At 35.4% G+C, this 15,339-nt stretch overlaps 1 protein-coding gene across 1 annotated transcript in view; it reads left to right on the top strand.

Moving 5' to 3' along the window:
* Positions 1 to 15,097, top strand: part of LOC127583300 (low-density lipoprotein receptor-related protein 1-like) — a 1,307,163-nt gene extending 1,292,066 nt beyond the window's left edge. Inside the window, exons 86-90 of the mRNA XM_052039177.1 lie at positions 3,661 to 3,774; positions 4,081 to 4,157; positions 6,230 to 6,320; positions 6,863 to 7,010; positions 8,776 to 15,097. Coding sequence (XP_051895137.1) covers positions 3,661 to 3,774; positions 4,081 to 4,157; positions 6,230 to 6,320; positions 6,863 to 7,010; positions 8,776 to 8,916 — 571 coding nt within the window. The 3' untranslated portion in view covers positions 8,917 to 15,097. The remainder of the gene's footprint in view (positions 1 to 3,660; positions 3,775 to 4,080; positions 4,158 to 6,229; positions 6,321 to 6,862; positions 7,011 to 8,775) is intronic.
* The last annotated feature ends 242 nt before the right edge of the window (positions 15,098 to 15,339 follow it).

The following is a 15,339-nucleotide window of genomic DNA, read 5'->3' on the forward strand; positions in this document are numbered from 1 at the left end:
TCACTAACCAGATTATCATCAAGTTGCTATTTGTGGGAACTAATTGTGTGCAAAACTAACTGTTATGTTTCCTACTTTACAACCTCAGTAAGTACTTAGTTTCCTATAACAGAGACACAGTCTCCTATAGTTTCTAATAATATACTTTGGAAAGTCAAGAGATCATATAAGTGTCATATAAGTAAATGCAAGGTCATTTCATAATGTGAAAAGAGGAAATATTAAATGCAACAATTATGATTTTGGATGTTTCAAAGGTTTTGTTGAGTTATAAAGGAGCATCTATCATCAACAATGAATAATAATTGTCCATACAGTAACAGGGTATGAACAAAATATTTCACAAGTCTCTGGGCTTTTTTGGTGCCACTTATACCTTTGTATGGTAAAGAAGCCCATGCAATCATATAGAAGCGTCCTACTAGGGTTGCTTCCCAAAACATTACCATTAAGTCTATATGATCCATTGGTTGTAAATTTGGTTATGGGATTCCTTTTAGTAATATCTGCCTGCGCCCCACACCCACTCCTCCAACCTCATTAGCAATGCAGAGAAGGGAAAGGAAAGAATAGTAGATTGTAGGTAACTTGTTTGAAATGCTGAGAATTTAACCAGGCAGATGGATTAAAATTTTAGTTTAAGAAAGGGATTAGAAGAAGTAGAGGAGGAAAGAATCATTAAGCAATGTTCCACTGTTGGTTTTTATAACAAAATTGTAAATGCATGTCTAATTTCAGTACACATCTCCCAAGATTAGAGATAAAAACAATAAAATGCAAGAAATAGAATCAGAATCAGGTTTGTTATCACTACTATATGTCATGAAATTTGTTGTTTTGTGGCAGCAGCACAGTACAACACATAAATTATAAAAATAAATAAATACTGCAAAAGAGGAATAAAGAGGTAGTGTTCATGGGTTCATGAACCATTCAGAAGTCTGATGGCAAAGAGGAGGAAGCTGTTCCTGAAGTGTTGAGTATGGGTCTTGAGGCTCCTGTGCCTCCTCCCCAATGGTAGTAATGTGAAGAGAGTATGTCCCAGGTGGTGAGCGTCCTTAATGACGGATACTACCTTCTTGAGGCACTGCCTCTTGACGATGTCCTTGGTGGTGGGGAGAATTGTGCCCATGATGGAGCTGGCTGAGTATACCACCCTCTGCAGTCTCTTTCGATCCTGCACAGTTGAGCCTCCATACCAGGCGGTGATGCAACCAGTCAGAATGCTTTCCACTGTATATCTGTAGAAATTTGCAAGAGTCTTTGCTGACATACCAAATCTCCTCAAACTCCCAGTGAAGTAGAGCTGCTGGCGTGCCTTCTTCATGATTGTATCAATGTGTGGGGCCCAAGATAGATCCTCTGAGATGTTGATGCCCAGGAACTTGAAGCAGCTCACCCTTTCCATCGCTGACCCCTCAATGAAGACTAGTGTGTGTTCTCCCAACTTCCCCTTCCTGAAGTCCACAATCAATTCCTTGGTCTTGCTGACATTGAGTGTGAGGCTGTTGTTGCGACACTACTCAACCACCGATCTATCTCACTCCTGTAATCCTCCTCATTGCCATCTGAGATTCTGCCAACAATAGTAGTGTCATCAGCAAATTTATGGTTGGCATTTGAGCTGTGCCTCACCACACAGTCATAAGTGTAGAGAGAGTAGAGCAGCGAGCTATGCGCGCATCCTTGAGGTGTGCCTATGTTGATTGTCAGCGAGGAGGAGATCTTACTACCAATCCACACTGACTGTGGTCTCCTGATAAGGAAGTCGTGGATCCAGTTGCAGAGGGAGGTGCAGAGGCCCAGGTTTTGAAGCTTGTTGATTAATACTCCTCAAACTATAGCATGTTTAAACTTAAAAAATTAGGAGTGGTACTGTTGATCCTTCGCTTAAATTTGAGGAAGTTTGGAGTCCATTTATTCAATACTTCCATATGATATAAGCTGACCTTTATCAGATCCCTTTCAATAACTCTTGAATACAGAGGAGCGGATTTGATGAAATAATAATGTTTTTTTTCTTTTTTAATTGAAGAAATATCAGTCTAGTTCTTTTTTGAAGTTTTTGGGGTTTTTTTGGTTTATTATCAATATTGTTTTTTTGATTTGGGGGTTCTTCTTTCATATAATTAAATTTTATTTCTTTTCAATCTTTCCTTTTATATTTGTTCACCTAATAAAAAAATGGGAGATCTAGATGACTTTTTTTTTATTCCTTGTGATTACATATATTAACTGTTATGATTGTTATCCTGATCTCTTTGCACCATATGTATAATTACTAATGTTATATATATTATTTTGTACTAATTTGAAAATTAATAAAAAGATTGAAAAAGAAAGAAAAGATTAATACTGAACAAATCAGACAGTATATAAGGAGAGAGCAAAAGAGTTAAAGTTTTGGAACAATGACCCAGAATCTATCATCAACCTGAAAAATTTACGTTGTTTCTTTCTCTATTGATGCTGCCTGAGCTGCTATTTCCACCTTTATATTGTTTTTATTTCATATTTTGAGCACCTGCATCTATGTTGGACATGGCATGCCCATATGATATCAACGCTTGTGACAAAAAACTAACAATTTCCTGAATAATTATTTATTTTACCTTGCTCTAGTTGTAAATAGTTATTGAATCCAAAAGGACTTCAAAACTGTTTTAATTTGTTTCATTATTTTAATTTAGTTTTTTGGATACCCATTTGCAAACTTCTCTTCCTTCTGCATCATCTTTTGAAGACGTTGGCATTAAATGTTGTCTCTATCTCTGGTACTGAACCTGTAACACTAATGGCATACACAGAAGTTGAAATTCAACCACATTTGGAGAGGAACTTTTTGCATGTGCACATTAAATATACAAGGCATTTCACCCCCTCTTTATATTATCCTCCTGCCTCCACCACTCCCCAGATGCGGCCCTGCTTAAAGGTAGCAACTAAGTTTTTTTACTTTTCTTCTGAAATTCGATTGAATAGATTCAATGGAACTGAAATTTAGTCACGGATTCCAACATGGAGCTGCTTCTATATTGCATGTTTGAGCCATAGTGACATTGGAGAAGCTCTGTTATCATATGAAATGGGAAGAATTCCACAGGTCCAGGCATTGTGAATGGCAGTACTCCAGAACACTTCATATGTCCCACTTTTTATATGAAAGCCTCAGCAGTAACTATATGGTAAATAACAGCCAACCTCTTCCACTACCTTATGTTTAAGCAGGGACACACTCTGAAATAGAGCACTTAATGATGATCAGGTAATGGAATCCTTGCTATATTTTTGTTTTCTCTGACTTGTGACTCTGAGGCCAGTTGCAACAATTTGCAGAAAAATATAATTATTTAAACAAATATCCATGACATTTAAATAAACATAATCTGAATATACACTAACCATATCCTTATGCAATAATAACATGAAATGTGGTTGATATGAGCTCCAAAGTGATTTTCTTCTGAGGCTAATTAATGTCTTGCTGCTGTATCAGGGGTCTTCAATTAAGTAGGTTTATTAGACAGAGCAAAGTTGCTGCTTGTGACATCATCATCTTTGTCCTTAAAACAAATGTGCAGTTGTAAAAAAATGTCAATAGACCTACATTACTAGTAAAATTCAGCATTTTAATACCACTTATATTCTGTAACTCTGCAGATGCACAGTGGGGTTTAAAAGTGATCGATGTGACCAGAAAATTAACCTTTGTGATTACTACTGCCAAAATGGAGGGGTTTGCACTTTAACTGCACTTAATGAACCTCAGTGCAAGTAGGTTTTGACCTTATGCCAAAAATTGTTCTTTGCTGTAAAATGTTGAATTCCAGCAGAATCTTTGTGCTTTTGTAGCATGTTTGAATAGCATTGTAAACTATTTGCTTTTATGCATGGCATGCTGATGGGCCTGCATCAGATTTAATCATCTCCTCAAAGCATACCTTTTTTTAAACCAGTTCACCTTTGGATCCTTAATGCATGTTGCTAAGTGCTGTCTACTCTTGCTGATGTCTGTTACTGCTCTCTTTTGGAGGTTATCAAACTAATATTAATTTTACTTTATTAATTGGTTCATTTCAGGTGTTCAGATGAATGGTCTGGTACACAATGTGAAAGACCGGCTCCTAAGAGCAGCAAAACTGAGAATACCAGAGGGAGTGAGTATTTTAAATGCATGCATTGCTGTTGTTGAAGGTAACAGTTTTTTTTTACTATGATACATTGGTTTCCATATCAACTTGAGGGCACCTTTCAGGATAAATAGATTATTGCCTTTTATGAAGATTTTAGAATGTTGAAGCAACTTACAAATGCTTCTCCTTCATGTGTCAGAGTTAAATCAATAAGTTTACAATTTGGCAATTCTGGCTGGTAGCCTTGAGCTCAATCTGATTGTGTTTATTTCTACATTTAGTGACAAGGCAATAAATTAATGTGGAATTCTGATCTGCACTAATTGATTTGTAATTCTGTGATTAATTCTTATTGATTGTTACAAATAGACCTGAACAGGGGCTCAGAAGAATGCAATTGCCATTGTAAGTCAGTCAGCTCCAAGGTATTTTGCTGTAGAAGCCCTGTATTGAAAATGTGTGGAAATATCATGTAGTCGACTTTTTGACATGTGTTTTGAGAGAGTAATGTAAAGACCCAGCAGCAATGTTGAATATCAGCATGCACTTGGATTGCTTTTAAACTCCCATTCAGCACCAATAGAAGGTCTTTTTATAAAAGATTTTTCATTTTGTATTAAATTATTTGTTTAGGATGACCTTAATCTAACAATGATGCAGATGAGGATCAGTTGAGATATCATATTAATTTTGACAAATGCCACTTGGTAAAAAGTAGACAATAGTGAATGTACACTTGTTTAAACCCAATTGAATTTGCTTTCTCACATGACAATAGAAGAGAAAATTTTACATGATAAAAATAAGAGGCTGAACCATTATTTGGCTAGTGATAAAAATGAATATTATCCTAATGAGTCTATTATGTTCATCACTTTACCCTGCATTAACAGAGAGCAGACATCAAACCAAAAGTTTTTACTAATATTCATTGGTAAGATACTCATAATGTAAGTACTTGTAGGGTAGCAGAAGTAGGTTTGGTAATCAAGGAGGCTGCCTTGTGCTTGAATTTGAATGAAGTGGCATCAAGGTCAAGAATGGCATAGCTGGTCCATCAATGGAGTCCCTTACCAAATGTAACATCCAACTCAAATGAAGTTGCCAGAAAAATGTTTGCTTTTAACTTTATCTTTCAGATTATTTCAAGTATTTAATGCTTGGAGTGAAGAAATGTTTTGTAATATTTGTTTGTGATCTCAAAGGGCCCAGTCAATGGTGTATTTATTTTTGTTTCAGCTTGTAGATGCTGTTAAGGTTTTATCAACCTCAATGAAGTTTCTTCATTCCCATTTTCTCATTTGTATATCTAACTTAAGCCCTTCCAGTTTTTGCACTAAATTCTCAGAACAACAAAGGTATGTGTTTTATTTTGGACTAACAATCAGTCACACCAATACATAGTGCTTACACATAATGACATCATCATGTTCAATACTCACATGTATTACAAGATCACATAAGACAAAGGAGCAGAAGTAGGCCATTCAGCCCATTGAGTCTGCTCCATAACATGCATTATTTACATGCATGCACCTGCGTTGAGGTCTGAAGCCGGCCATTTAGGTCTACCAATATAAGTAGAATGACCTTTTGAATAACAAGAAAAGCAGAAACCTTGTACTTTTTGTTCCAAGTTGTACTGAGACTGTTTCACAATTATCACAGGTTGCGCCTTTGAGTTCCAATTTCTGTCAGTGAAAGTGGAAATGGGTTTGTACATTTGGTGACTTCATTAGGTGCAAGTCTGACACTGAGAAATGCATGGACCTGCCAGCAAGAATCACAACCTGAAGTGCTCATCTATTTTCCAATATAGGGAATTTCATCTGGAAGTGATTGCTACCATGATCTGCTCTGGAAAAAAAAGCTGGTTTTTTTTGTGTGATTACTCTCTAAGCAAAAAAGGATGCTTACCAATCCATTTTCTTCACATATATCTCATATTATACAATAGTGTCAACAATGACAATGATTTAAAACCAATGGCTAGCCTAATGTGTATTTACTCAATTTGGCCAAGCTGAGAATGTGTTTTGAGCATTTACCATTATATCTGGCAGATTGTATTATATATTTCTTTTCCTCTTTGACAGGAAACATTACTTTTATTATCCCAGTTGTTATCTTTGCCGTTTTGATTCTTGCAATCATTGTTGGAATAATCATCTGCAAAAGAAGACAACGGTCAGTGATTTTAACACTAATCTAGCCATAAAATAATAATGTGTAATAAAAGGTTTCATTGATTGCCTTTAACATCTGAAGTAAAATTTGTTTGCACTGTTCCAGTCGACTTCCTGCATGATAGAATATGTTCCTAGTGCATCATATTGTGGCACTAAACTGATAATGTCATCAAAGAGATCAAAAATCTAGATCCAGGAAATGCAAAAACTATCACACTGGTGAAGTAAATTGTAATCAACTGAGGTTGGTGCGAAGCTATATTTTTGAGATAGAATTGAAGTATTGTTAGCCTGTATCTAATCCAGTCTGGCAGTGATTGCTCTCAGAAGTAGTCCATTCATCAGCACTAATGTCCCTCAGAATAATCTGTACAAAATTTGTTGTCAATAAATACTCCAACTCCAATATATTAAAGCAGACAGGTATCAATCTGTTATTTCTGTATTTTGTCCAACTAACCAATGACAAGGTTCATTTGATGAACTTCTGTTAAAAGTATTTTCATACACTTTTTTTTCTGTTTTGGAATATTCTTTCAGTGTGAAAACAGTCCGGAGGCATCCACTGTCAAATGGAGGCATGAATGTGGAAATTGGAAATCCAACGTATAACATGTATGAAGTTGACCGTAGTCATGAAAATGCTGAAGGCTTGTTAGATCCAGATTTTACATTAGATCCAGAAAAGGTATGTGTTTTCATGAATTGGGAAATTATTTTCCAAGAAAGGAAGTTTGTTCATTTTACTTCTCTCAACGTTTATTGGAGAAAGAACAAAATATATCAATGTGGCCAAAAGTCATCACTGATTTAATCAGTGTTTCTCCATAAACTGATTGTCAATAAAACAATTAATGGCCTCTGTTGATTGTTCAACTAAAATAGAGATCATGTACAGAGGATATAAATCTGCCAAAGCAATCTTATTTTCTTTTTTGGTGCAATAGTTTCATTTCCAAACTATGCCTGAGATTTTAGCCTTTCATTCAAAGATGGGTCTCCTTTCATACACATCCTTATCCCAGTTTATCTCAGCCCACTCCTCAGCTGCAAGGACACATCAGGGAACTACAGGCCAGGGAGCTCAACATCAGTGATGGGAAAGTTACTGGAGAGGATGCTGAGAGACTGAATCTATCTTCATTTGGAAAAGCAAGGACTGATTTAGGGATAGTCAGCAAGGCTTTATGCATGGAAAATCATGTCTCATGAGTTTTAGAACATAGAACAGTGCAGCACTGGACAGGCCATTTGGCCCACGATGTTATGCTAATCTTGATGCCATACTAAATGTCCTCCTGTGCTTCATCCATATCCCTCCATTTCCTTCATATTCGTGTGTCTATCTAAAAGCCTCTTAAACTCCATCAAATTGCCTGCTTCCACCACTACCCCTGCTAACCTATTCCAGGCACCTATCACTCTGTGTTTCATTAAAAAAATAACTTGGCCCTCAAGTCACCTTTAAACTCCCCCCCCCCCCCAACATTAAATTTAGAGGAAGTAATTGCAAAAGTGGAAGGATTTCTTCGCTTGCCCGTCAAAGTTCTTGAGCATATGAAAAAGTCATCTTTTGATTCTATGGGAGTAAAATTATTCTTTGACAGCAGCACAAAACAGTCTCACAGTGAACCAACAGCTTCACTAAGAACTCACTGGATTTTCTTTATCATTAACTGAGATTTCTAACTTTAAAAGTGAATTGGTAATGTTTATACTGGTCTTGCAAATATCATCAAAGAGCTACTCCAAATTCTGTTAATCCATTAGAGCTTAGAACAATGCTAAATACTTTCTAATGGCAAGGCCATTTTTGCATTTATGGAGAATGTAACATCTACCCATTGAGAAGACCAAACATGAGTATATTATTCATGTAAGATATAATCATGTTTGCCATGTATCCAAATGTCATCATTTGCTTGAAGTCTGCTTAAAACAAAAAGGTCAGCAATTCTATTCAGTAGATATTCCTCTAGAATGTATGCTGCAGCTTTTAACTTGAAATAATTTGGCTTGTCTGTTGTTGAGAACAACTTTAATTTATCTTTGTTGTTACCTTAACTTATTATTTTGCATTGTGTGCATTTTATAAGCTGAAGTTAGTTTCAGCACTGGTAATCACAGTTGAAGCATTTAATGAGTTCGAATGTGACAGAGGGTAGAGATACTAAACTCCCATGAAAGATTGATGAAAATGCAGACATATAAACACAATATTAAATTGATTCTAAAACCATCATGTCATAACCCTCATGCTGCTCTTGCTTCAGGCATCTATATTTCAATTTTAATGAATAACAAATACAATATCCTTTTGTACCAAGAACAAATGCTAATTTAATATTATCCTGTGAGTTTTGTACATCCAAAATCTCATTTGCAGTGGTCTAAGGATCTGGTGATATTTAAAATTCAATAACGTGACCTTCTGTCCTTTCTTTATTTGACAGCCAACAAATTATTCAAATCCTGTTTATGCAAAACTCTACTTGGACGCATCAAACTGCCGGAATTCCTTAGTCAGCACAGAGGAAAAGAAAGAGCTGCTTCCAAAGAAATTAGAAGATGGCCTGAGGGAGACAGTTGCTTAGATTACCCTTTAGTCTTGTATCTTTTTTAACCACTGTATAAATGTATAAAGAAAGGATTAATTTTTCTATGTAATGACAGTGTTCTGATTATATTTTTTGCATCAGCACTACCTGTGTTTTTGCGCTGAGGATTCTTGACTGACCTTCTGTCCAATGTTTCTGTTTAATGGACTGGGAAAGCCACCTGCACTAAACCACGTAAAACAAAGCTGCTGATTGCACCTCCCATTGTATTTGATCCTGTACTTGGGGAAAAAAACACACAAGCCAATTTCTTTTTAGTTTTATACCAGTTTGGTGGTTTTCTTTGGTAGAAGTAAGGCACATTTGACAATCTCTGCTGCAAGATTTTCAGATGAATAGATCTGTCGAGTACTTTTAACAACTATAAATAAGCACCTTTAATTCCCTGTTGGTTTTCGTATTATTCATGTACTCCTTGGGAAAAATCTCCTCATTTAAGCCGTTTTAGAAGTTATTTCTTCAAAATATACAGGGATAACTGGCAAATTGAAGGCTAAATCAAACTCATTCAAATTTCAAGGTCTGACTGAACTGCTGGTTTAGTTCTTATTTAGCTTTTCATCGTCTTTATGTTAATATAATATTCTATATAGTCTATGCTTCGTGAGTTGCAATTTTACTTTGTTTTGTGTAAGCAATAAGGAGGTTTGGGTATATTTCTATGATAACTGGCTTGGTTTGAGAAATTTAAACATTGCACTTGCTAATCAAGCATTTAATTTTTTTGTATGAAGTCAAATTATTAGGATATGAACTTGTTAGCATATATAATAGCCCAAAAGTTCCTTCAAGTGGTGATCAAATGGTGCCCACTGTTACTTAAGCTCTTTCCTTCCCATTCAATGATGACAGTAATTTGTTCAGGAAGTGCAAGTTGGAAAGAGTGTGAAGCCCTAACAAACACTTTGGGTTCTGAGTGAATAAGGCAATAGGTTGTATCTCCTTTAAGAATATCAGATGAAAGCATGGTGAAACTAGCAGAAACAAGACTGAGAAAGATATTTGCCTCAAAAGTTATCCCAGGTCGGTAGCACTTAATGAATTTTTGAGGGCCAGTGCATTCACTCAGCCTGTGACATTCATTGCATTCAAGTTGGTAGAGCGTACTTAGTACTTATCCCATTATTGAAGCCGTACTTACAATTGAAATTATTGGATTTAATCTTCTCCACTGAGTTTCCTCCATATCCCTGAAACCACAGGACTGTCACAAAAGTGTACTTGAATGCAAAGCTATACAGCAAGATACCCTTCAAAAAACTAACTTCAGTGCAGCACATTCCCAACAGCAATTATTGGAGACACAAGACACTGCAGATGCTGGAATCAGGAGGAAGAAAACAAACTACTGGAGAACTCAGCAGGTCAAGCAACATATGTGGGGGGTTGGAATTGATGATGTTTTGGGTCTTGTCCCTGCATCAGGACTTCTGGATTTTGTTGTCTAATCATCATCCCTTGCCCAAATTTGCTGTAATATTTGCATGTAAGTAATAGCAAATTCCATTAGCCACATTGGTATCTTTGCATCATTTTTTTGCACATTCCTTACTATCTTATCAGAGGTATATTTAGCTTGCTTATCTTGTAGGATTTAAATACTTTGCTGACATTGAAAACAAAGTTCATTCAAGCATTCAAATACCAATATAACATATTGAATTATCACTCTTGCCCCTCACTAATTCTGAAAAGTGATGAAAATAAAACTAAGCCTGAAACTCCAGTAAGTCGAAATTTGTACTATTTAATGGAGCTTGATCAATGTCAAGCACTGTATGTTCCAGTTTAATGCATTCAGCTTTGCATAAAACCATGATGTATGCTCTTCCAAATGAAATCCCTTGTTTTGACACAAATCTATGAAACTCAGGGAATCAGACTGGAAGATGATGTTGAGGTGAATAATCAGTCACAATCATACTGGCTGGCAGAACTGGCTTAATGTTCTGTACAGCCAACCCATGCTTTTGTTCATATGAAACCAAAGTCATTGGCTTAGTTGTCAAGTCATATGGGATGGACATAGAGTTATGTAGCATGGAAACAGGCCCTTCAGCTCAAATAGTCTGTGCCTCCATCAAATATCCCTATATACTAATCCCATTTTCCAGCACTTGGCACATAAGCCTTCCACACTATGGCATTTCAAGTGTTCATTTATAAGAGTACCTGCCTCCAGCCCTTCAAGCAGAGACTTCCAAATTCTAACCACCTTCTGAAATTTTAATCCCCTCTAAATGTCTTACACCTCACCTTAAACCTACACTGTCTGGTTATAGATACCTCTTCTAGGCATGAAAGTTTCTCATTCTCTGTTCTCTCTATACCCGTCATAATTTTGTATACCTTAATCAGAATCCCCTTAGCTTTCTCTACTCCAAGGAAAACAAACCCAGGTCATCCAGTCTATGTTCATTCATATTAAAGCATCACTTGTAATTTGCTCCATCATGCATATTACTATTCATCCATGGTAATTGAAATATTCTACGAACAGACTAAAAAATTTTAGCTACACACTAATTTTGTGTGTTTTTTTTCAAAAATTGATGAAAATGGGGAATGCAGGAGGATTTGGGACTTTGAAAGGAAATTATTCAAGTTACTGAATATGAATGTGTGATTTACCAGATCAACTGATGCTGGAAACAAAAATGTTAGTAAATAATTAATAATGGAGACTCCTTATAATTTTCCCATTAAAAGCTGCTGACACCTATGTCTTATAATAGCTGCAATCCAAGTGCATAGTGCAAAATATTTGGGTTTGTTCTTGTGATTTTAAAAATATCTAAATTGCTGACAATCAAAATCCTATGTTTTTTTTAAACTAGTCACTTTTTAAAAAATATATGGAAGCAATGTGATTTACGTCTTCAAGCTTTTGATATATGAAATATTTAATTAATATACTGCAGAATATCCAAAGTAACACTGTTTATACACAGTATTTAGAACACAATTTATACATTCACCTTTCTTGGTTTTGAAAGCACTGCAGTTTTCTATTCAGATCATGGTAATAGGGAAGTCCTTCCTTGCTTTGCATCCCTTAAATAACAACCTACCTTCTATTCTCAAAAATCTTAAAATGATAATATTTCTAAATCTAGTACTAAATATTTTGCTGTGACAACCACAATGAACTATTGATAAGTTGTCCAAACTGTCAAACCACTTTCTTTTCCGTAAGTTTTGAAAATGTTTCCAATACTCGTGGGTTATAATGGAAACAAATCTAAAACTGAGCAATGTTGAAGCAGTAAGTGAACTGAATTTATTAGTGCCCCACCACTAAATTTTATCTTAATTGAACTCTTTGTTTTGCTTTTCATCAATTTTGATGGATTATTTCATTCATGTATGGGATAATGTTATATATTTATTTGAATATATTTGATCCTTGAAAGACAAATTGTTCCCCAAGAATTTGCTCCATTGTTTCATTATTGGTCTTTTTTCACAGCAGTTTATGGCCTTCTTTGGGGTCATTCTGGTGTCTAAACTTCCTGTTACTGCTGTATTGGTTCAGCCCACCAATTATTCCCTGACCACAACACCCACCTTTCAGCCCATTTTTCTCCTGTCAGCACTTTGGTAGTTTTAAATCACCTGAGATCTTTACAAATATAGGTCTGTGTCATAAATATTGGAGCTCAAAAGATCATCAGAAAGCAAATGACCAGCACAGAGAATTACATGAGTAGTTGATATATTGGGAACACATAAATATCAAAAAAAATCCAAATTAGGGAAGAAAGCTGCCATATAAAAGGAAATAAAGTCAGAAAATTTCACATACAAGAACAATGTGATTTGGAGAATTTCTATAATTTATAGCACAGAAGTAATCCATTCAGAGCGTCTTGGATTGTCTGTCATAATAACCATTTGTTCCATATTCTCTTGTTAATGATTTAACAATTATTAAATCAACTTGTATCTATATCTCAGAAGCAGACGATTCTGCCCAATTTGTTCATGCCAACACTTACTGTTCACAAAGCCCTTCCCATCCTTCCTCATTCAACTCGATCAGCAAATCCTTCTTTTCATACTCCTATTGCTATCCAGACTCCTCCAAAACATACCTGTAATATTTGCCCCATCTATATATTGTAGTAGCAAGTTACACATTTTTCCACTCTTTGAGTAAAAAATACTTTACATTCCCAATTGTATTTATCGGTGAATACGTTCCACTTATCAGTATTGCTTTTGAGTCCTCTACAAGTCTTCTCCATATCAAATTCCTTTATTTTAGATGACTGTCAGATCACTCTTTTCTCAAGCCTGTTTATCCTTTACTGATGGTTTAATGTACTCAGTACCTACTTAAGGCAAGTAATGTGGGTGGGTAGGGATAGAAGTATCATTGAGGATTGACATCAAAACAATGGGAACTCCTCTGCTAGTTTTTCATCCCCTGTACCAGCTGTTCACCAGGATCAAGTTGTGGCTTGTGTTTAGTTCTCCTCCACAGTTACTGAAAAAATATCCAGCACAGAATGGGTGGCTAACTGCTGTCAACCCTGACAGATTCTGAGCAATGAATCTGGGTTGCCTGTAGATTATGTAAGCCAGATGACACTATCCACCAAGATCAGCACATTTGTGTTGCAGGTGCAAGAGAGTCATATTATCACCCCCATAACTTTGTCTGCTCGGTGTGATTCTAATGAATTTCCCTTCTCTGGCTGTGTTCATTTTCTCATGATCCAGTAAAACAACAAAGTCCTTCACAATGTTTTGCTCAAATTTAATGTCAATGAGGACATCTTGGACTGATTAATTGTAGGATGGGGATGAACAAATGGAGATCAAAATATGATCAAAATATAGCAGTTAATCTGTTCAAAACTTAAAACTGTGACTGTGCCATAAAATATGCCTTCCAAAAGATTGATTTGAAAGCATTTACTGTGTAATTTATTTATAACCATCTTGTCTTGTTCAGCAATTTCCAGGCGACAGAGCATTTTATTCTTTCTGTTAGGAGCGTTTCTATGTATTAGAATGAGCAGAGGGGGAAAAGAGTTGGAAACCCATTCTACTCAGATTCTTCTATAAAAGCAATTGCTTCCTAATACTGTGTGACATGACTGGAATCTACAGTTCTTAGCACTTTCAAAAACAGATCTTGTAATTCCTGTGTCTATCAAGAGATCAGCAGGTGAGCTGTAAAGATTTTAAAGCAAATAATTGATAGCATTTTACTTGATGGCCAATTTTTTGCTTCCTCATTCATTTCTATTTTGTTGGCAGTTAATGATTTTAGCAGTTCAATCCAGTTTTGATGAATTTTGTTTGTTTCCAATTAAATATATTTCCAAACCAAGCCAGTTTGCACATCACTCAAAATTGAATTTAGTGTCAAACATTTGCTGGATTATTATTAAGTATTTTTCTGGACATTTGTGGGAGTAGTAACAGGCATCAAGATTTATATGAGTGAATCCTGGGATTGCTTTATTAATCATGTGGGGAAAACATCTGCTACAATGCAACCATGTGGTAAATGGATTATGTCTTAAAATTTGACTGACTATATAATTTCCTAATTTTCCACCAAATGGAATTTACTTCATTTAGTTAAAGTGAACAAATAATGCTTATCAAAGGCACAAAATTAAAATTGTATTTAAATTCTTACAGAAAATAAGGGCTTCTGTTTTGTTTAGCTATAATGCTTTGTACCTGAGATATCTTTAATATCACAACTTATATGATACATGTTTGCTACTGAATAAAACCAGTCTTTATCAATCTTTTCAAATACTCAAAACTTTACTAAGGGAATACAGATATTAGAGAATTTTTTAAAGGTTTGCCATTATGTCTGCATGCATTGTATCTATATTTTCTTAATTTGATTTCATTGAATCCTTTGTTAATTGTACTTAATTTGTGCAATTCACCAGAGTTCAGCTCGAGCAATTGTTCAAAAGTAAACTGAGTAGATTTTTTTAAGACTGTTGATGGACTAGTTTTGTTTTTGTTTTCAGTTTTATTCTTGAGATTTGATAAGCCTAAAATTCAACAAATATTATTTCTGATTGAATTTCACAGCTGCTTTGCTTGGAATTTTTTTAAATAAAATGTCAGGTCACTTTGAAATTGCATTTTATTGATATTGGTGTGTTTAAATAAAATAATAAAAGCCTGGGTGTTTTTGCTGTTTTCTTGTATGTGTTTGTTGGATTTTTAAGAGCAGGCAGTCCCTGATCCACAAAGTATGATTGTGCAGACCTGTTATTCTCACCATTCCTGCAATGGCACTGAAGATGAAGAGAATAAATAATGACAAGATGACAGTAAAACTTTGCATTCAGAATCATTCCCCAACACTCTTCGCCCAAACAATCACAATCTGAAATATTGGTTGATTTTGTTTTC

Source organism: Pristis pectinata, chromosome 1, assembly GCF_009764475.1.
Source record: "Pristis pectinata isolate sPriPec2 chromosome 1, sPriPec2.1.pri, whole genome shotgun sequence".
Taxonomy (NCBI): Eukaryota; Metazoa; Chordata; class Chondrichthyes; order Rhinopristiformes; family Pristidae; genus Pristis; species Pristis pectinata.